Source organism: Mirounga angustirostris, unplaced genomic scaffold (genome assembly GCF_029215605.1).
Source record: "Mirounga angustirostris isolate CCGP_5_RB_7025 unplaced genomic scaffold, mMirAng1.0.hap1 SCAF_5, whole genome shotgun sequence".
NCBI lineage: Eukaryota > Metazoa > Chordata > Mammalia > Carnivora > Phocidae > Mirounga > Mirounga angustirostris.
The window spans coordinates 14,598,429-14,619,615 of NW_026991713.1; the positions used below are offsets into that span (position 1 = coordinate 14,598,429).

General features: G+C 44.1%; 1 protein-coding gene across 1 annotated transcript in view; it reads left to right on the plus strand.

Annotated features, from left to right (window-relative positions):
* The window catches only part of BPIFC (BPI fold containing family C), a 55,957-nt gene extending 35,461 nt beyond the window's left edge, over positions 1-20,496 (plus strand). Inside the window, exons 10-18 of the mRNA XM_045867014.2 lie at positions 661-752; positions 2,070-2,246; positions 3,434-3,487; positions 4,677-4,847; positions 5,503-5,570; positions 14,992-15,034; positions 17,971-18,034; positions 19,003-19,079; positions 19,868-20,496. Of these exons, the coding sequence (XP_045722970.2) occupies positions 661-752; positions 2,070-2,246; positions 3,434-3,487; positions 4,677-4,847; positions 5,503-5,570; positions 14,992-15,034; positions 17,971-18,034; positions 19,003-19,079; positions 19,868-19,969 (848 nt within the window). The 3' untranslated portion in view covers positions 19,970-20,496. The remainder of the gene's footprint in view (positions 1-660; positions 753-2,069; positions 2,247-3,433; positions 3,488-4,676; positions 4,848-5,502; positions 5,571-14,991; positions 15,035-17,970; positions 18,035-19,002; positions 19,080-19,867) is intronic.
* Positions 20,497-21,187: the final 691 nt, after the last annotated feature.

Below are 21,187 nucleotides of genomic sequence, written 5' to 3' on the forward strand. Positions count from 1 at the left end.
GCTCAGGTCATGATCTCAGGGTCCTGGGATCAAGCCCCATGTCGGGCTCCTTGCTTGGCGGGAAGCCTACTTCTCCCTCTCCCACTCCCCCTGCTTGTGTTCCCTCTCTCTCTGTGTCTCTCTCTGTCAAATAAATAAATAAAATCTTTAAAAATAAATAAAAAATAAAAATTATTTCTAATTATAACAGTAATACATACTCACTGTAAAAAATTAAAGCTCTAACTATATAGAAGGCCATAACATAGAGCTTGAAAGTGTCTCGTTACACCAACCTAATATATATGTGGTTTATATGTGGTTTAATATTAATATATGTGGTTTAATATTAATACGTGAGTTTTGTTTGTCTAATTTTCTTTTTAAAAAAGTAGATATGAATTGTGTTTGTGTGTGTGTTTGTCTATACATAAAAGGCTATACAACAAAATGTTATTGATGTTTCCCTCAGTGTAATGTGATTAAGAAGGGTTTTTAATTTCTTCTTTTGACTTACCTACTTATCCTGGGTTTTGAAAAGTGTATTATTTATAAAATAAGATTAATTGTTATTTTAAATAACAGAGAATTAAATTATATTGCTCTGCATAGATAATAGTCAGATGCTATACTATGCCTTTAATAAATACAAATTTTCATTTTTATTTGTTTGTTATTTAGTTTTAACCAAGATTGACAACTATATTCTGCTGGATTATTCCCTATTCAGTTCTCCAGAAATCACTGAGAATTATATGGAGCTGAATTTGAAGGTAACTTTATCATCACCAAATTCTCATCCTGGCTATCAACAGCCAGTATTGGAAGAACAAATATTAGATGCAGAAGGAAATAAAACTACGTACCCTTCAAATAATTTAATGTCCTTTCAAGCAATTCCCTCATGCTTATGCTCTTTGAAAAGACCCTTCAAGGGCGCCTGGGTGGCTCAGTTGGTTAAGCGACTGCCTTCGGCTCAGGTCATGATCCTGGAGTCCCGGCGGGCTCCCTGCTCGGCAGGGAGTCTGCTCCTCCCCTCTGACCCTCCCCTCTCTCATTCTCTCTCAAATAAAATAAATAAAAATCTTTAAAAAAAAAAAAAAAGAAAGAAAAGACCCTTCAACATTTTCTTGATTGGTAAAGGATGGTTTGGATTTGCCCAACATAGGACTGCCTTCCTCAAGGAAAGTATTGTGATAACTGTGTCTCTGGGGATAGGTCTGAGGCTAAGAGGTAGCATGGCTCTGCATATATTAGAACTTAACACATCAGTAGATTGTCCATATCGATACTCCTGTTCCTGTCAGATTAGCCAATTTAACTGAGGGCTGTTGACCTCGGTCAGGGCCATTTGCATATGAAAATGGTGTTTGCTAATTCTGGAAAAGAGATTAATTGTCTTTATGTTTAGTTTTGCCCCGAAGTTATTATCATTGTTTTTTTAAGTGCATATTGACTTATATTTCTTTTTTTTTTCCAAGATTTTATTTATTTATTTATTTGAGAGAATGAGCATGAGCTGGGGAGTGGGGGCGCAGAGGGAGAGAGAGAGAAGCAGACTTCCCGCTGAGCAGGGAGCCCACTGCAGGGCTCAATCCCAGGACTCTGGAAACATGACCCGAGCCAAAGGCGGACACTTAACCTACTGAGCCACCCAGGTGCCCCTGACTTATATTTCAATCAATTAGGGTCTTTCAAATCAGTTAAATATTACTCAAGACACCATTTTGTAATAACACCCTCTAGCCACTGAGGGCAACACAGATGCTCAGGAGCCACAGAATTTGAAGATTAAGGGTTTGGCATCTCTACATGGCACCTCAGGAACTATGCAGAGCTGTGTGTCCAGTTAAAATGCACCTGCCTTCTGAGAGGTTACACCCCAGGGTGGACAGACACGTCTACATATGCTCAAGAACTCATCAGAGCTGCAAAACCAGAGTCCCTGGTCAAGGAGTCAGAAGGCCCTGTAGTCTTTTAGTCCCTCCTGAGTTTCTGGTATTTTCCTGATTCTGACATGAGCAGATCCACCTACGTAGTGCTGTACACCCATGTCTTGATCTGATGCACTGATCTTTGTTTTCCCACAGGGCGTATTCTACCCACTGGACAACCTCACCGATCCCCCCTTCTTGCCAGTTCCTTTTGCGCTGCCAGAACGCCATGACTCTATGCTCTATGTTGGAATCTCTGAGTTTTTCTTTAAATCCGCGTCCTTTGCTTACTTTACATCTGGGGCCTTTAACGTCACTCTCTCCATGAAAGAGGTGAGGAGAGTTCATGGAACAATCAGCACCAGCATTTAGTCTTATTATAAGTAGCCCATTATGGGAATTTTATGTCATAGTTTCTATTTCCTGGGCCTTTTTAGACTATCAACCCCAGCAGGACATGAATAAAGGAATTGTGAACTGAATGCTGTTATTAGCTGGGGAGTTGTTGGGTCTCTGGGTCTGCTAATTTCAGTTGTATAGGGTACCGGGCCACTGTTCTAGATTGATCTTAAGTAATGCCAAGACTTCCCTCCACCACTTATGACCTGTGACTTTGGGCATCTTCAATTTATTTAACTTCTCTGTGCCAGAGTGTCATCATTTGGAGAATGAGGATAATAATTCCATACTCATGAGGTTGATATGGACATTAGAGAGGTTTAAATATATGTAAAGCATTCAGAGCAATGCCTAGCACAGAGTAAGTGTTAAGTGTTGCTTATTATCATTATTATTATTATTATTATTATTATTATTATTATTATTATTATTATGCCTTGTGTCATGCCAACACAAACATTTCTCCTGTTGGTAATTGCAACTGACTTATCTACAATGACCAGTAATAGGACACATAGTCATGGATTCTCTTGCCATGCCCCTCCCTTTTATGATGAGAACACTCTCTCCAGCCAGTCAACCAACAACTTTTATTAAGCATCCCCTATTAATCTTTCCATTCCATGGATCTTAATTGTACAAGTGGTTATAAAATGTAGGTTCAAAATATGAGGTGTGGCAGCACCAGCTACCATAGACTGCCGAGAATTAGAAAGGTCTAGCTTCAGATTTGGAAACCATTCATCTGTGAAGATAAATTACTTAAGCATCCCTTGTCTTGTAATCTCTGAAAAGGTGGGCAATAATGCAAGACTTATTGTTAACCACTGTAGGATGGTTACATGGATCATACATATACGACATACACAATATTGCTAGGGTTAAAAGGCACTTACTAAAAAGGAAGGTATTTCCTGTGTGACTTTGGGCAAGTTACTTTACTTCTCTGGGCCTCAGATTTCTTATGGTTGGGCTATAAAATGATAGGCCACCTTTAAACCCTAATTGTCTGTTGGTGTAACAACTTCATGATTCATAAAAATATAAGGAAAGCTAGGTTTTCTCTGAAAAGAAAGCCCAGGTAAAAATCTTACAGTGACATGATGGTCTTGATTTTCCAGCTTTCCAACCATTTGGTTCAAAACTCTCAAGGCCTTGGCAACGTGCTCTCCCGGGTGAGTACTGAGGGTCTGACTGCTTGTTAAGTGTATCTGGATTCATTGCAATTACTTCTGGAAGATTTGTGGGGTTTTTTCTACTCCTTTTTGGTCCAAACCTGAGTCCATCTTTCCATTCTAAAGAGATTTTTTTTCTTTTTCTTTTTTTTAAGATTTATTTATTTTAGAGAGAGAGAGAGAGCAGGGGGGAGGGATAGAGGGAGAGGGAGAGAGAGTCTTAAGCAGACTCCGTGATGAGCACTAGCCTGATGTAGGGCTTGATCTCACCACCCTGAGATCGCGACCTAAGCGGAAACCAAGAGTCAGACACCTGACTGTGCCACCCAGGGCCCCAAGATTTTTTTTCTTTTAATAAAATAGCCACAAATATTTACTAAACAAGTTACTATTAAAGGCATTTTAAGTTTACAAAATAAGTCAAGTGTCCCTTCCCTAAGGTTCCACCACACATTTGAAATAATAAACTTCCATGGGAAATGGGGGAATAGTGCCTATGTTTGTGCCTTTAGTGAAGCAACTATTAATGTCATGCCCTCACAGCACCTGAATATTGGACAGTGTCCTGAAAGGCTCAGGTTTGCTCTCGAGGACAGAGAGATGCTCACTGAGGATCCTGGTTTTAGAGCAAGGATCTAGAGTCAGACAGACCTAGATTTGAATCCCAGTTCCTCAACTTATTCACCCGGAAGTGAAGGAAATTATTTAACCAAAGGACTCACTGTCTTCAGCTGTGAAATGGGGATTCTTTTTTTTTTCTTTTTCTTTCTTTTTTTTTTTTATTCATGAGAGACAGAGTGAGAGAGAAAGGCAGAGGGAGAAGCAGGCTCCCCGCGGAGCAGGGAGCCCGATGCGGGACTCGATCCCAGGACTCTGGGATCATGACCTGAGCTGAAGGCAGACGCTTAACCGACTGAGCCACCCAGGCATCCCTGAAATGGGGATTCTGATAGAACCTGCCCACAGGGATTTAGTGAAGATTAAACCAGATAATTTGGATACGTTCAGTGAATGTCAGCTGTTGTTATTATTTGTCTTGTGTGTGGTGATGGTGTTAAAATGGCCAAAGAGCTTTGTTTCTATTCTGACCACACGATGTAAGGTTTAATCACCCAGGCCACCCCAAATGTGTGATTTCCCCTCATAAACTCCCCTTCCTGGACTCCACTTCTTTCCCTGAACATCGCAGATTGCAGAGATCTACATCTTGTCCCAGCCCTTCATGGTACGGGTCATGGCAACGGAGCCCCCTGTGATCAGCTTGCAGCCGGGTAGCTTCACCCTGGACATCCCTGCCTCCATGGTGCTCCTCGCCCAGACCGAGAACTCGACCGCTGAAGCCATCATGTCCATGGACTTTGTAAGGCCTGCAGGGGCAGGAGGGCACCCTGTGGACGCCAGTCCTGTTCCCACAGCAGGCCACTGGCTAGCAGTGCTCAGCTCAGTGTCTGGGGGTGTGAGGTCTGATTCGACAATTAGTGGTACGGACGGGGTGAGACTGGGGTGGGGGCGGTATGGGAGGCCAGTGCTCATACCCCCTGCGTGGTAAAATTGCTCTCCCCCTCCTCCCTTTCCTGTGTGCCCTTCCCTCGGCTGCAGCTGCATTGATAGCTGACTTTCTATTTCGTTCCCCAAAATAAGTCAGTCAGGATGGAATTCAAGGTTATTTGAGCAGATGAAGGCCAAATGCAACCCAATGGAAAGGGATCAATACAGTGAGTCTAAGCGAAATGTCACACACACACACGCATATACACACATGCACGCACACACGGAGTACATGGAGAAGAGAGATTAGGAAAAAATAGAAAAATAATTTAAGGGAGATCCTTAAAAAGTCTTTATAGTTAGCTTCCCTACCTGCAAGAGAGCATTTTCAGAGCTATTTCTTTCCAGTATCTCTAGCAATGAGAGGGACAGTGGAGCTTATGGTATTTCCAGTGTAAGAAATTGTATTTGTGGCCAAAACAGACAGATTCAGTCCTCTTAGTAACGAGTGCTATTGTTGTCTGCAGGTTGCTAGTACCAGTGTTGGCCTGGTTATTTTGGGACAAAGACTGGTCTGCTCATTATCTCTGAACAGGTAAGTTTAACTGATTTGGCTGTTGGAACCCTCAGCAATAAGTGATTCAGCAGACCATAGAGACAAAGCGAACATTAACAGAACAGGGGAAGTTACCACTGGATAGAACATGAATCACTTAGGTACTCCTCCTGTAATGATCCAGATGATTTCAAAGTATGGGCTTCACTAAGAGCTGTGTTGTGGAGCTTTATCCCATTAGATAATGTTCAGATAAAATGGGCAGCCAAATAAGTGTAAATATAATCCTATAACAAATTCACATTCTAATGGTACCATAATATAAATTAAAGATCCTCCTCAACAACTTCCAGGAAGCATGCTATTGAGGAAAGAGCATGAAACTTTGAGGTCGAGGAACAAAGTGTCAAATCCCTGGTCACTGCTTCCCAGTCTGGGAACCTCTTTGTGCCTCAGTCTCCTTGTCTGTAAAATACTGAAGTTGGACTGGGTCATCTCTGAGGTACCTGCAGGCTCAGAGACTCTGACCCCATTACTAGAACATAGAGTTTAACAAAACCATGCCCCTTGGCCTCACTGGCTCTCCAGTGAACGCCGTGCACTGTTAAAGGGATCAGGGAGGTCATGTAGGTAGACTGTCGGACAGTGATTGCCATTGAGAAGAACCGTCTGCAAAGCCCGTTTTCCTTGGCCCTGTGAGGCCGAAAGTTGAAGCCATGAATCAGACTACCTGGGGGATGATATTCAGAATGACCAGATGGCCCAGATGAAACCCACAGAAGGGGGAAGAAAGGCTATAAAAAGGCCAGAGAAAGCAGAGTCTGGGAAGGACAGGAAACCAACAGAGGGGAAAAGTAAGTCAATCACCGTAAGTCAGCCAGATGGTTATGAAGACTATTGCAGAGACACGGAAGGTGCTTTCAATAAAATGACATTAAATGGGACAAACAGAATGCAAAACTGCATAAACACAGTAGGCAGCTGTGCAAAAGAGCTTTCCATCTGGACAAGGGAGCAAATCACAGCTGAAGAGCACCGTTAGGATATGGGATGGAGGGCGTTTCTCTCCTTACAATTTTCTTTGTAACTATATTGTTTTCCCAATAAAAGGAACAACAACAAAAAAGGTAGTATGGTTTCCCAGAGGGGAAAGATTTCAAGGAGGCTTTATTACGTTTTCCCCAGCTCTGCAACACAGGACTGATTCCTCCATTAGTCTCAGCAGGTACAGAGCCTAGAGACCACGGATACTTTAGGGACCCATGAAAGCATTGTAATATATTTTGAAATAAGAATTAAAAAGTGAATACAATCCAGGCTGGATTGTACTTATCTTTATAACAACACAGTCTTCAAATATAATTTTTAATATTTCTTTATGGAGGAAGGACTCCCAGAGGCAAAAATGGGCCCCTGAAGTCATAACGTGGCCCAACCTCCACAAGGTCAAGGCTGAGGAAACTCTGAACCTTGATGGGTCATCTTGGAGAGGACAGTTTTAATAATTGAGAGGATGGAAGCCAGAGGGCAGGAAGCGGGTGGGGAGGGTGGCAGGTGAGGGAAAGGCAGCATCAGAGCGAGGCCAGAAGGAAAGGAGAGAATTTGCAATGCAGTTTGCCTGAGCAGCCCCTCCACAAGCACTAGTGAGCCCTCCATCTGCAGCTGATAGGAAAGGGGGGCTGGAAATCTGGAGGGATGGGGGAGAAGGGGGGCAGGGCCGCTGATGGAGGCAGCAAGCTCTTGAGAAGGGAGAAACCCCGTGTGCACTTGAGCAGGGCTCTGGTTTACTGGCAGGATGCAGGGAAAGATTTAGTAAGGGTGGGGCTTCAGGCTTGTGGCCGGCCGGTAAGAGAGACCTTAAGGAGCGGAGAGACCAGGTTCACCTCTCTGCTTAAGTCAGGCAGACTCTTCTCTCCAGTGATTCTCCTGGGAAGAAACTGCACATTCAGAGGGCGTTAGGTTTATTTATGGGAGTAACCGCAAATAGGATTGCAACATGCTCAATTCACATCACCCAAAGAAATGTGTGGATCCATTCTCTGGCTGCCTACAGCCCACAAGCATGTTTTGACTCCTGCCTTCCTGGAGTCTCCTTTAGAGTCTCACGCTGGGGAGGCTTCCTGAGGCCTTAGTGGGGTCTGAGCAGGACCGGCTACCTAACTCGCAAGGCCTACTGCAAAATGAAAATGCAGAGCACCTTGTTCAAAATCTTATGAAGAATTTCAAGATAGAGACAGCAGGTCATTAAGCCAAGCATGGACCCTTCTGAGCAAGACCATGTCCCACTGCACAGGTCACCTGCGTGGAGTCTGGGGTGGCTCCTGCTGGCGGTGCTATGGCGGACCTCGGGCAGTAGGAGGATGGGGGGCAAGGCGGATGGGCCAAGCGTCACTCAGTCCCAAGGCAGCCCATGCGAGACTGCGGAAGAGCAGCGCTGTGCCAAAGGAATGGCAGCCCCGCCTCCCACATGACTGCCCCAGCCGGCGCCTCCACTCCTGGTTCCGCAAGCGCTGCTTTTCCGGATGGACAGCCTGCTTTGGTCTTGGGTGAGGTAGAGAGACACAGCGCGGAGAGGTGTAAAGGGAGGTGGGGATCAGTGAAGCATCCCTGAGAAAACCTGGGGAAACAAGGTCTCCAAATTAGGCTCCCAGAATACTAACCCCCCCCCCGCCAAACACCTTTCTAAATATCCCCTGCCTGAATGTGTCTCTTTCCGGAGCTGCTCATGGCTGGCTACACAGACAGGAGATGTAGAAATCAAGGTGAATCCCGGGTGGTGAGTTTAAAGAGGCAGTGAGATCACAGGCTTTAGAGTCAGGACTAGCTGGTTCAGATCCCCGCCCTGCCATTCATTAGCTGTGGGGTCTCAGGCAAGTTACTTAACCTCTCTGGGCCTCCATTTCCTTCTCTATAAAATGAGGCTATAATACAACCCACTTCAGGGGGTAATTGTAAGGAATACTTGAGTTAATATATGTAAAGTGCATGATAAGTGTTCAAGAAGGTTGACTATGGCTATTATTTAAAATTTGGGACTGGCCTTATCCAGGGGAAGAAGGTATTCAATCATACAAGATCATTTCAAGAGTTTCCCTATACAGAAAAACCCTGTTCAGGAAACACCTCATTCCCCGTGTCCCGCTCCATGATGGCTATTAGAGAAATTGCCTTTTGTTCTACTATTTATGACTACTTTATGATTGAGACTTTGGTGTCTCCTGGTCCCGTGCCAAGAACTTCACATATATTACTTCATTTAAACCGCACAACCCTGTATCTCCAGGACCTGGCACGATCTTCAATCAATGTCTGTAGCTTGAGTGAATAGACCTGGAGGTAGCTTATTATCCCTGTTTTACAGTTTATAGAGAGGTCAAATAACTTGCTCACATCACAGAGCTATTGAATGGCAGAGCCAGAACTTGAACCTGGGTGAGCAGTTTTCACAGCCTTGAGTGTTCACTTAGGACATTATACTGCCTTTGATGTGGAACATAGCCAAGACTTAGAAGATTTAGACAGTAAACACCCTTGCCCAGAAGAGGAAACCCATGAGCGTGGCGTCACATGAAATTGAAGCAGGCTGCATGTCCTTTCTTAATGCTAAGATTTGATAGAAGAAGAGAAGCCGCAGGCAGAGGGTGACCTGCAGTGGAAAAAGCACACGGCCCTTTCCACACAGCTGCCTTGAGAAATGGAGGGAAGGAAAAAATAAAGAAAGCAGAAGCAGGGAGTACGAGTAATCAATGTGACCTCTGTGAGTATGTCTAATTAAGAGCACAGCCCCATAGTCAGGCATATCTGATTTTGAATTCCACCCCTGTCGTTTGCTAGCTGTGTGACCCTGGGCAAGTCAATCAACCTCTCTAAACATCAGTTTCCTCATCAGCAAAACAAAGCACCTATCCACAGAGCTGTTGTATGGGTAGACGAGGTAAGGTCTGGTCACTACCAGCAATAGACTTTTATTCTCGTTCCCTCTTCTGGGCTCAAATTTTAACCAAATAAGAGGGAGAAATTGATCCCAAGGAACATGACAAGTCAGGATGGCCTTAAAAGCCTTAGAGTTGGCCCTCAAAGTCATAAACCAGATTCATACTGGTCTATCTACAATTGCGACTTTTGTTCTAAACACAGTTCTATTGGGAGGTAACCCCAGTGCAGGTTGATCCACATAGTAGACATTTCTGAGACCAAATTAAACAACGCTTTCCCTTTTTTGGTCACCATACAGATGACTAAATTCTAGCCCTTTTTCTTTTTTTTTTTTTTTTTAAAGATTTTATTTATTTATTTGAGACAGAGAGAATGAGAGAGACAGAGAGCACATGAGGGGGGAGAGGGTCAGAGGGAGAAGCAGACTCCCTGCCGAGCAGGGAGCCCGATGCGGGACTCCATCCTGGGACTCCAGGATCATGACCTGAGCCGAAGGCAGTCGCTTAACCAACTGAGCCACCCAGGTGCCCCTCTAGCCCTTTTTCTTAATTGCATGCAAAGCTCAAGACAATCAAATATACAGTATTGTTGGAACAACAATTGTTGGAACAACAACTTTGGAACAACTTTGACATTGCCACGAGTGAGGCATTGGACTCTCCCAAACTGCACCCCACACCAGTAACATCAGCGCGTGCACAAACACACACACACACACACACACACACACATACCCTACAACCCCCACAGGCAACACCGTCAGAAAATGCAAAGAAAGCTGGCTACAAGCAGAATCACCACCCAACTCTATTCCTCGCAGCTTGGGCAGATAAGCATTTCCCAGTGTGAGCCATCTGGAGAGAAACCCAGAAAGGAAAACAGGTCTGGGAAGATTGGTTTCAGTTTCTGTCAGAACAGTGCTTTAGACAGGCCGTCAGAGCCCGGGCTTGGCACCTGGGCTGACCACCATCTCCGCCCTCCCTCTGAGCTACTGTGGAAGCCAGGGTAGAGGAATGCCACGGTTCGAGGCCCCCATCAGAGGAGGAAACCCCAAACGACTTCTTCCCCTTCTCCCTGACTTGTTGGAATTTCCAGACTGCAGAAGGCAATGAAGATAAAACACTGGGGAACTCTTCCTCATCAAGAGGGTCCTTTAATACTGGAATGGGCTCAACACATTCCTCACATGAAAACCTTTCATCATTGGGGGCACCTGGGTGGCACAGTCGATTAGGCGTCTGACACTCTTGGTTTTGGCTCTGGTCCTGACCTCATGGTTGTGAGATCGAGCCCAACATCAGGCTCCACACGCCCCACAGCATCTGCTTGGGATTTTCTCTTCCTCTGCCCCTCCTGCTCATTCTCACTCTAAAATTCTCTCTTAAAAAAAAAAAAAAAAAAAAAAGCCTTTCATCGTGGATTAAATGCACAGCCTGAGGTTGTCAAGCTCTTTGACTACCTTCCAAGCAAGCCAATCTTACCCCTCATAGCTCCCTAAAATGAACATTCTGCTTTAGACTGGCTCCTTCTCAAAGTGACCCCAATTCCAATAAACACTTCCCCACCCATCCTTTACTCATTTATCCATAATCCATTCAATGAGAATTTCTTGAGCACCTATTATGTGCTCAATACTGTTCTTGATACAGATAGTAGAGAGAAAGGCAATTGTTTCTACCTTCCAGGCCCAGAGCCTGATAAGAGAAACACTCAGATTAAAAGGCAAAAACTGGGTGCTAAGGGAAATGATGGAGTGCTTCTCTCAAAGGGCAGTTTATCCCCTCCCATATCTTACACACCACACACACACACACCCCTACCTCCAACCCATGCTGGTTTCTTCACCTTTTCATACATTCTTAGAATTCCTGCAGCAAGGCAGTGTAAAACCCACAAAGGAGTACTGAGGACAGCTACTTTGTATTGTTCTCCAACTCCTTGCTATACATACAGCTTCTGTCTGTCCATCATAAATACAGTTATAACTAAAGTTCTTCACATTGCTTAGAGCATTACTGGGCATAGAAGGGGCACCTAGGAAACCTCTCAGCCTGTCCATCTTTTCTCCATACTGCAGCCAGAGTGATCTTTACAAAACAGACATCATCTCCCTTTTTAGAAACCTTCCATAGATTCCTTGCTCTTAAGATAAATATAAAAATTTTGACATAGCCTGAGAAACCCAGCCTGGTCCACCACTGTCTGCCTCTCGAGCATCGTCTTGCTGCACTCTCTAACTGGCCTCTATTCCCTCCACAGGGCTTTTGCAGCCTCTGCCAGACCCTTCCCTCTTTCTTCCCCAATTTGCCTTTTTAATCTCACTCACCCTTCATATGTCAGCTCAAGGACGTATTTCCCTTCCTCGGAAATCTTCCTGCACCTGCCAGTTTAGATCAGGTTCCTCTCTTATTTACCTCCATGAACTTTTCCTTTCCTTCAGCGCACTTATCTCAATCTGTCATTAAACTGTCACCAGTGGGCTTATTTGATTAATGTGTGCCTTCCCACGAGACTTTAATCTCCATGTGAGCCGTGGCTGTGTTTGGTTTCACTCACAGTCGTGATCTCCAGCACCTGTCGCAGGGCCGACATGTATTAGGTGTTCAGTAAGTATCTGCTGGACAGATAACTGAATGAATACTAAGTGCCTAAATGTGCCATGCTCTGGACTCAGTCAAGTTCATAGTCAGAGGGCAAAGAGATAAACAATTATTATGCAGTATTGAGTGCAAGGTGTGATTTTCAATGTCTGCTATGGCCACAGGGTTAGAAGAGTGAGTGGCGCTGTGAGTTCCTGTGTCTTGGTCCACTTGAACTTCATTATGCCGTATTTGCTATATTGACCCAGATCATGACCCCACCATCGTTTGACATGATTAAGTGTTTGTACTTTTGTTCTGGTTTTCAATCAGGGCGGTAAACCTTCTCCAAAACTTTTTAAATAAGCTAACTCTTATATGTCTGCATGGTAGGGCTACTTGAGCTCCCTTTCTCCCCAACAACCCTGTGGTTCTGTAATAAAATTAGTTCCCAGTAGTTGTGTTTTAAGAAACAGGTTAGGGGCTCTGTTGGAGGATGAGTCAAAAGACTGAACTCGGTCGTCACCTAGTGGTCAGAGTTGTGCTTGTGTGTTTTTCAGAACAAGGACCTCGAGTTTGCTCTTTGCTCCACCTGGATTTGTAAACTGGCGTAGGTTACCCGTCTTTAATAAAAGGCAGTGTGGCCAAGGGGAAGAATCCCCCTCACATTTCTCCAGCAGTACGTTCAAGTGTTTGCTCAATTGCTCAGCTTACTTCCTTTATTTTTTTTTATTTTTTTTAAAGATTTTATTTATTTATTTGACAGAGACAGAGACAGAGACAGCGAGAGCAGGAACACAAGCGGGGGAGTGGGAGAGGGAGAAGCAGGCTTCCTGCTGAACCAGGAGCCCGATGCGGGGACTCGATCCGGGGACTCCAGGATCATGACCTGAGCAGAAGGCAGTCGCTTAACCAACTGAGCCACCCAGGCGCCCTCAGCTTACTTCCTTTAAAGAAACCCTAAGGATTCTGGTCCTCACGTTCCACTGAGCTCAGTTCGAGCCACAGTGCCACAATACCATCTCTGATCCTCGTCAGGTTTAACTGTCTTTCTGGTTTTTACTCTTATGTTTGCTTATTATCAGCAATTAAGTTTTTGAGACTTAATTCATATTAACATGATATTGGCTGATAATAAGCAAACTTACCTCTTCTATTAATATCTACCTGCTCCTTAAATGTAATAACAGAAAGGTACTTGGAAGAGGTAACACCTGAGTTAAATCTTAAACAATTAAAAGAAGCTAACCAGTCAACAAGACAGGGGAGGGGCAATTTCGGAAAGAGGGAACAGCATGAGCAAAAAGCATGGAGGCCGGAAGTGTCATGGAATATGCAAGGAAATACTTTACAGTTGTTTTAAGATCTTTATGACCACTCTAATTTTGGAGAATCCAGCCCCAAATATATTGGATATATTCAAATGCATTCCACATTAAATATAATTTAAATTGAACCATGAGTGGAGTTGAGTTAAAGTGACTAGTCCACCATAATGTTACTTGTTGTGAGCATGTATTAATTTTAATTTTTCAGGAGTTTTTTGTTATGTGTTTTGAAGCCAATACATTTTTTTTTAAGATTTTATTTATTTATTTATTTGAGAGAGAGAGAATGAGAGAGAGCACATGAGAGGTGGGAGGGTCAGAGGGAGAAGCAGACTCCCTGCCGAGCAGGGAGCCCGATGTGGGACTCGATCCAGGGACTCCAGGATCATGACCTGAGCCAAAGGCAGTCGCTTAACCAACTGAGCCACCCAGGCGCCCACCAATACATTTTTTTAACCTCAGATATATAGTGCCTGATTAATAAAACAGCATAGTGGTGCCCAGGTGGCTCAGTCGGTTAAGTGTCCAACTCTTGATCTCAGCTCAGGTCTCGATCTCAGGGTCGTGAGTTCAAGTCCCGCATTGGGCTATGGGCTGGGTGTGGAGCCTATCTAGGAAAATAAAATAACAAATAAATAAATAAAACAGCATAGCACTAAGCAGTTCACGGTTCTTGAGTATAAAATTCAAGGTAGAGAATGAAAAGAAGTGAGAGTAAACAGGCAACTGGACACCAGAATACAGAAAGGCTTGTGCACCATGTAAGTGACTTGGATTCAGGCCGTTAAAGAATTTTGAAGAGGAGCGTGTCCTCATCAGACATGCTTGTCATATAGCTCACTCTGGGAATGGTGTAGAAGACGGATTGGAGAAGACCAAGACTGGAGACCAAGACTGGAGACAGGGAGAGCCATTAGAAGGCTGGTGCAGATGTAAGGCTCTACACCTGGGCTAAAGTGAGCCGTGGAAGGCTAAGGGGGAAAGCAGGATGAGGCAAGATCCTACAGTGGAAGGGAGGTTTGGGATGGACATCAAGAGATCTGAGTTTTGGTCCTAAATCTGCCATTAATTGGACCTCAGTTTCCCCATCTGTGAAAAGAAGGGATCCTCCCTGTTGATAACTACTGCTTCATCTTAACTATCACTATGTATGAAAAATCAAGTGTGTATTCTGGGAGTTCAGACCAAGACCTGCAGACTATTTCTCCCATCCAAGTACTAAGCAAGCCCCACCCTGCTTAGCTCCAGAGATCAGATGAGACCGGGCACATTCAGGGTGGTATGGCTGGAGACTGAAACTGTTTCTTAAGATTCTTCTGAATTCGAGTTGCCAAAGTAAGTCCCATATAGCAAATGCATTTGGGGAACCCATCCTGGTTACAAATCCAAGGCTTCTGCTAGGGAGCTCTGCTTCTTAAGCCGCAAATATCGGGGGAAAGATGTACTAGAACATTATATCCTTACCAGTCTGTGTGGTTTTTTAAAATAGTGGCTTATGGATCTTAAAAAAAAAAAAATCCCTTTTCCTTTTTGTTCCTTTCTGTTGAGATGGTTGTTTTTAAATCTTCCATCCTTTAAACTTTTCCTGTTGACGTTTGTTGTTTTGTTTTGTTTCAGATTCCGCCTCTCTTTGCCAGAGTCCAATCGCAGCAATATTGAGGTAGGAATCCAAGCTCTCAGAGTTCCCTGTCAAGGGAAAAATGATAATTTTCCTATATAGGAGCTGGATGACTGTTTTCTTCTTCTTCTTTTTTTTTTTTTTTTAGATTTTTTGTTTATTTATTTGAGAGAGAGAATGAGATAGAGAGAGAGCATGAGAAGGGGGAGGGTCAGAGGGAGAAGCAGACTCCCTGCCGAGCAGGGAGCCCGATGCGGGACTCGATCCCGGGACTCGATCCCGGGACTCCAGGATCATGACCTGAGCCGAAGGCAGTGGCTTAACCAACTGAGCCACCCAGGCACCCTGGATGACTGTTTTCTAAGCCTCTAAAAACTTGGTTTCCCCATGAGTGTAGGTTTTAACTTTAAAATTCCTTGTGTAGCTGCCTGTCCACCAACCCCATAACTTTTAAACAGGACAGGAACTCTCCAATTCACTTTTATCTATTCAGAAAGACTTTTAAAGGAATTTTTTTAAAAAACTTAAGACCTATGTAATATTGGCATTTTCAGGGAGATTTTCAGGGTGATTTCATTTTTTGGATAAAATAATCTTTGAGAATTAAATATAAGGCCCAGACTCCCAAAGGATGAGGCTATCTGCAAATTATTAGGCCATGACTAAGTTTGCCCTTGAAAGCCTTTCTAGCCGTCTCCTAAAATTTCATCAAGGCTGGTTGTGCAGATACATTTTAGGGGGCCCCATCCCAGTGACCTCCTGATGGGAAGAGTCTATCCCAACTTGGATATACTTGGAAACAAACCCCTCCCCCCAAACTGCAGGAAGATCAGCCAAATCACTACTTGGTGTCCCTACCCTTGTGGCACTTATATTCCAGAACAGTCGTTCTCACCAGTTTTGCCCCCCAGGGACATTTGGCAATGTCTGAAGATATTTTTGGTTGTCACAGTCTGGGGGCGTGCTATAGGCACTTAGTGGGTAGAGACCAAGGATGCTGCTTACCGTCCCACAGTGCGCAGGACAACCCCCACAGCAAAGAAGGATCCATCCCAAAATGTCAATAGTGCCACCGTTGGGCACTCCTATTCTAGAGTGTGTGTGTGTGTGTGTGTGAGTGTGCATGTGTGTGTGGATGTATGTGGCAGACAACAAGCAAATATATATTGTATGCTGAAAAATATTATAGAGAATGATAAATCAGAGCAAGAGAACGGGCAGTGGAGGTAGGGATGGAGCTGGCCATTCCAGCCTTGGGGTTGTTGAGACGATTAGCTGGAATCACATATGAAATTCATTTAGCATATTGGATACATGGTAGGTATTAAATAAACAATGGCCATTGTTTTTATAAAAATTCATTTCAGTTATTGCCACCTCTATGTCAAGGGGCAGCATAGCATAATGGTTACATACACAAACTCTAAGGCCAAGCTGCAGGAGTAAACTCCCACTTACTGGCTGGAGGGCCTCGGTCAGGGCATTTGACCTCTCACAGAGCAGTCCTGGGACATGGTACTGAATTGATTACCGTGTTCGACAGAAGCAGCTATTAAGAGAGGAATAGATCTGAGGAAAACAGCAAAGACGCCCAGGAATTTACCCAGGAGACCAAACAAGATGTTTGTTTCTTTGTTTAATTTTATAGGAACATCCGGATTTTCAGGTTGGGAAGATTAGAAGCCAGTGGCATTAGTCTCAACAAGCTGGAAAATAAGTTACGTCTTTCATGCCAGATATTGAAATTTAAAATATCCGTAGTGTCTCATGCACTGTGGGTTGGCACCTCCATGGCGTAGCCATTTGGTAGATGACAGACTATAATCAATGAGAATGCACAGCTGACTTTCTCATAAATAATATTTCCTGAACCTAGAGGAGGCAAAATGAGTGCAAGTCTTCTAGGAAGACTCAAAGAAACTGCTTCGCATCAACAACAGAGTGTGCTAATAATGACATTTCTGGGGGAGAGAAAATGACAGTGGTATATACTGGGCATTTTACATACTATTAACATGTTTAATCCTGAGACCAACTCTACGACATTAGTGCTGTTATCTTCATTTTACAGTAGAGGAAATGGAGGCACAGAGATTAAAGAGCTTTCCCAACATCATAGAAGTGGTAAAAACAAGGAAGTCGGCTTCAGAGCTCTCCTTACTAAGCAGCAAAGCTTGCTAAGCATGTAGGATATTCAAAATATTTTCATTGAGTGAACTGATGTTCATCATAGTCCATTTATTTTTTAAAATATTTATTTATTAGAGAGAGAGAGTGCGCATAGTGGGGAAGAGCAGGAGAGGGAGAGAGAAAATCTCCCAGAGTCTGCTCTCTGAGCGAGGAGCCTGGCCCCACTGATCCCATGACCCTGAGATCATGACCCCAGGATCGTAACCAAGCCAAAACCAAGAGTCGGGTGCTCAACCGACTGAGCCACCCAGGCACCCCATAGTCCATTTGTTTTTAATACCCGAATCTTCCCAGGAACTAACACTTTGCTAAGATTTAACAACTACTGTAATTTATTCTGGGTAAATTGGATGTTCTGGTGATACTGTTAATTATAGAGCATAACATAATGCAAAGGACCTCCATTAAGGAAAGACTACTAATTGGGATACTTAGTAATTGTTTAGATCGTCTTACTTGGTAGATACCTAAGCTGCCATGTTTGCTGCCACCATGTGGTCCCTCTGCATTTGTTGTCACCATGATCCAGCCTCCAGGGAGCAGAAACGTCCAGCCTCCAGGGAGCAGAAACGTCCACCCTCAAGCAGGAAAAAAGATTGGGAAACCGTATAATAGGGTTTCCCGCAAAATAGCTTTCAGTGTCTGGAAAGCTAGATTATCTCCATGGGGAGATTCTAATTATCGCCCTCTGTCGTGATAAGGTCTGGGAAAGTGCGCGTTCAGACCAGGCATGGTACTTTCAAAATGCCCTGACTTGGCAACTGATTTAGTATCCCCTTTCATTTTAGGTCTTGAGATTTGAGAATATTCTGTCCTCTATTCTCCACTTTGGAATCCTCCCACTGGCCAACGGTAAGGGAGTCTTAGGAAACATGTGACTCTGACATTTGCTAAACGTTGGGGATTGTTTGGGTACTTTCCACCCCAAAGCCTGTACTTCCAGCGTGTGATTGTATGAATCCAGGCCCATGCCAGAGTTTACAGAGTTTGTACCATCAACGATGTGGTTACAAAATTAGTTATCGCAAGTCCAAGCCTTGTTAGCAACACTACCTACAGACTCAGCAAGAACAGCTAAACTCTGGTTGAGTTAAGGAGATCGAAACCACTCTCCTTAGGCAGTAACAAGTCTCCTTCAGGTCCGCCAGAAAAGAGATTCATCTCCCCAGAAGGCATCTCTGTGGTTCTTATGCACAGACCACCATCTGGATAGACAGTTTTGTTTTTTTTTTTTAGATTTATTTATTTTTTGAGAGAGAGAGAATGAGAAACAGAGAGCAGGAGAGGGAGGAGGGTCAGAGGGAGAAGCAGACTCCCTGCCGAGCAGGGAGCCCGATGCGGGACTCGATCCCGGGACTCCAGGATCATGACCTGAGCCGAAGGCAGTCGCTTAACCAACTGAGCCACCCAGGCGCCCTGGATAGACAGTTTTAATGAAGGACAATTCTAGGCCCTCTCCCTGTAGGCAGTCATTCATAACCTACTGCATCTTGAGTTTGGCTTGGTTAAAATACATTTTGTATCAGAGACCAAAATGTTCTCAGACCCACTAATTAAGGTATTTTCAAAATATAAACTGGACAAGTTGCCAACATTTTTCTGCCATCCAAGTGCACATAATTGCTTGTGCATTTTTATTAAGTACTTCATTAAATAATTAAGCATTCATCGAGGAAAGTGCAAGGAACATAGAATGAAAATACAGAATCAGGAAGAAGGAAAAGACATATTTAAAAACTGCTTATTCATCTTTTACTAAAAAGTTTTCCAAAACTTCTGTGTCTGTGCCTAGCTATCTTACACCTCGTTCTGTTTTTTAGCAAAATTGCAGCAAGGAATTCCTCTGCCCCACCCACACAAAATCTCATTTGTCAATTCAGATATTGAAGTTTTTGAGGTAAGAATGTGAATATTCTCTTCACTGCCCCCATTTCTTTTCATAGTAGAATAAGCCTCTTCCTATTTTGCTTACTCTGTTTTATGCTACTTTGCTCTGCTTTGTTTTTCCAGCCCAAGGAATTTTATAGACAAAAGGCTTAGCTCTTAAAGCTTGCAGTCAACAATGAAAAGCATTGAAACTTGAGTTTGAAAATCAGACCAAGTCTGATTTCCCTTCACAGCCAGACTTACTCACACCACAGTATGAGAAGGCGCACCGTGGTGTGCTTTATTTTATTCATTCCACAAAACAACCTTGGAGGCCCGGATTGGCAGTCCCATTTAAAACAAGGAAAGCGAGGCCTGGATGAGACTTGACTGGCTCTTCTGAACTTTTGCCCGAACCAAAGACCCTCCTCAAGGTTCAGGGATCTGTTGTGAGCTGTTTCCCCATTAATCATTATCAACAAACTTCAGAACACCTTTTTTCTACCATTTTGGTGCTTTTTTTTGAGGGAGGAGGAGTAAGATTCCTAGGGAATTCTCCGATCCCATACACTACCCTGCCCTCCCGCTTCCCTCCCCACCTCCCCTTCTACAGCTGCTCAAGTCACATAAGGAGACAGTAATCCCAAGTGGCCTGTTCCTATGGCTGAGGCACTCACAAGGGGACAGTGGCGGGGAGGGTGTGACACAGGAGGACCTGGGAAAGAAACCATCTCTCCCTCACCCCTTAGCAAACCCCAGAGGCCTATGGTGGCCGGTGGCCGGAGTGTGACATTATCTTCACCCTTGCCTCCTTTTCAGGGATTCCTTTTGATTTCCACCGACCTGAAGTATGAAACATCCTTAAAGCAGCAGCTAAGTTTCCATGGTTGGGAAGGTCTGAACCTCATAAGTGGACAGTAGAGGGGGAAGCCAGTCGCCTGATTGCCTGTTTGGAGTCCACTCCAGGAAGTAAATGGCCCTTAATCCACAGCTACTGTAAGCCCAGAGGGGAAGACAGTGCACACTGGATTGTAAAGCCCTTGTGAAGTGCTTAGGCTGACAGTTTTCTTTCTCAAGCCCTCAGGGTCGGAGGGAGGCAAACTGAGTTAAAGAGCTAAATCGGGGTGTGTGTCTGTGTGTGTGGAGGGGTAGGCGTTTCAATGTGTGTTCGTGTTCGAATGCACATTGTGTGTTCCTGTGTTTATAAGGTGCTGGGGCCGAGAGCTAGCCATGTGCCTCTGAGGAGGTGCATGAGAAACTCCGAAGTACAGATTTGCATGAGTTCTTGCTGGAGGAGCTCCCTTTAGCTCTCTCTGCAGCCCAGGGTTTTCCCCACTTCCCCGCATATTAGATTTTATGTTTTATATTTACTGATACTGTCCCCTGTATTTAATTAAACCTGTTTTCTATTAATGTCAACCTTGTCTTTTTATTTGAGAAATTCTCTGCCCTGGATTTTTTTTTAATAAAATAAGACAAAGATGAGAGAATTTAGCCTCTTTAAATTGACAAAAAGTGAAGGTGAGCGGACTTCAAGGCTTGATTTAAAAAGGGAATACCTTGGGGCACCTGGGTGGCTCAGTTGTTAAGCATCTGCCTTTGGCTCAGGTCATGATCTCAGGGTCCTGGGATCAAGCTCCCGCATGGGGCTCTCTGCTCGGGAGAGCCTGCTTCTCCCTCTCCCACTCCCCCTGCTTGTGTTCCCTCTCTCGCTGTGTGTCTCTCTCTGTCAAATAAATAAATAAAATCTTTAAAAGAAAAAAAGAGGGAGGATACCTTGCCTCTTAGATGTTTCTGGTGAGAAACTCTGGAAATTATATCACTTCTTTAAGTTCTAGGGTTTTCCCTCCCAGATGAAATGAAATGGCAGTGCAGACTGCTAAGCCTAGATCTATTGTAGTTGGTGATATTAAGTTGTTAGAGCATCTAGTTATTGGGGTGAAACTGGGGCAGAAGAGGAGGAAAGGAGACCCGTATAGATAATGTAGGAATGACTAGAAACCAAAAACTCAGCCTTTGTGGCGCTCACAATCTAGTGGGCAAGTGGATGCCCAGCCCGGTGCTGGTAACTCCATGACTGTCACTCACCTAATGCTCACAGACACTCTGAAGAATTGTGATCCCATTTTACAGATGAGG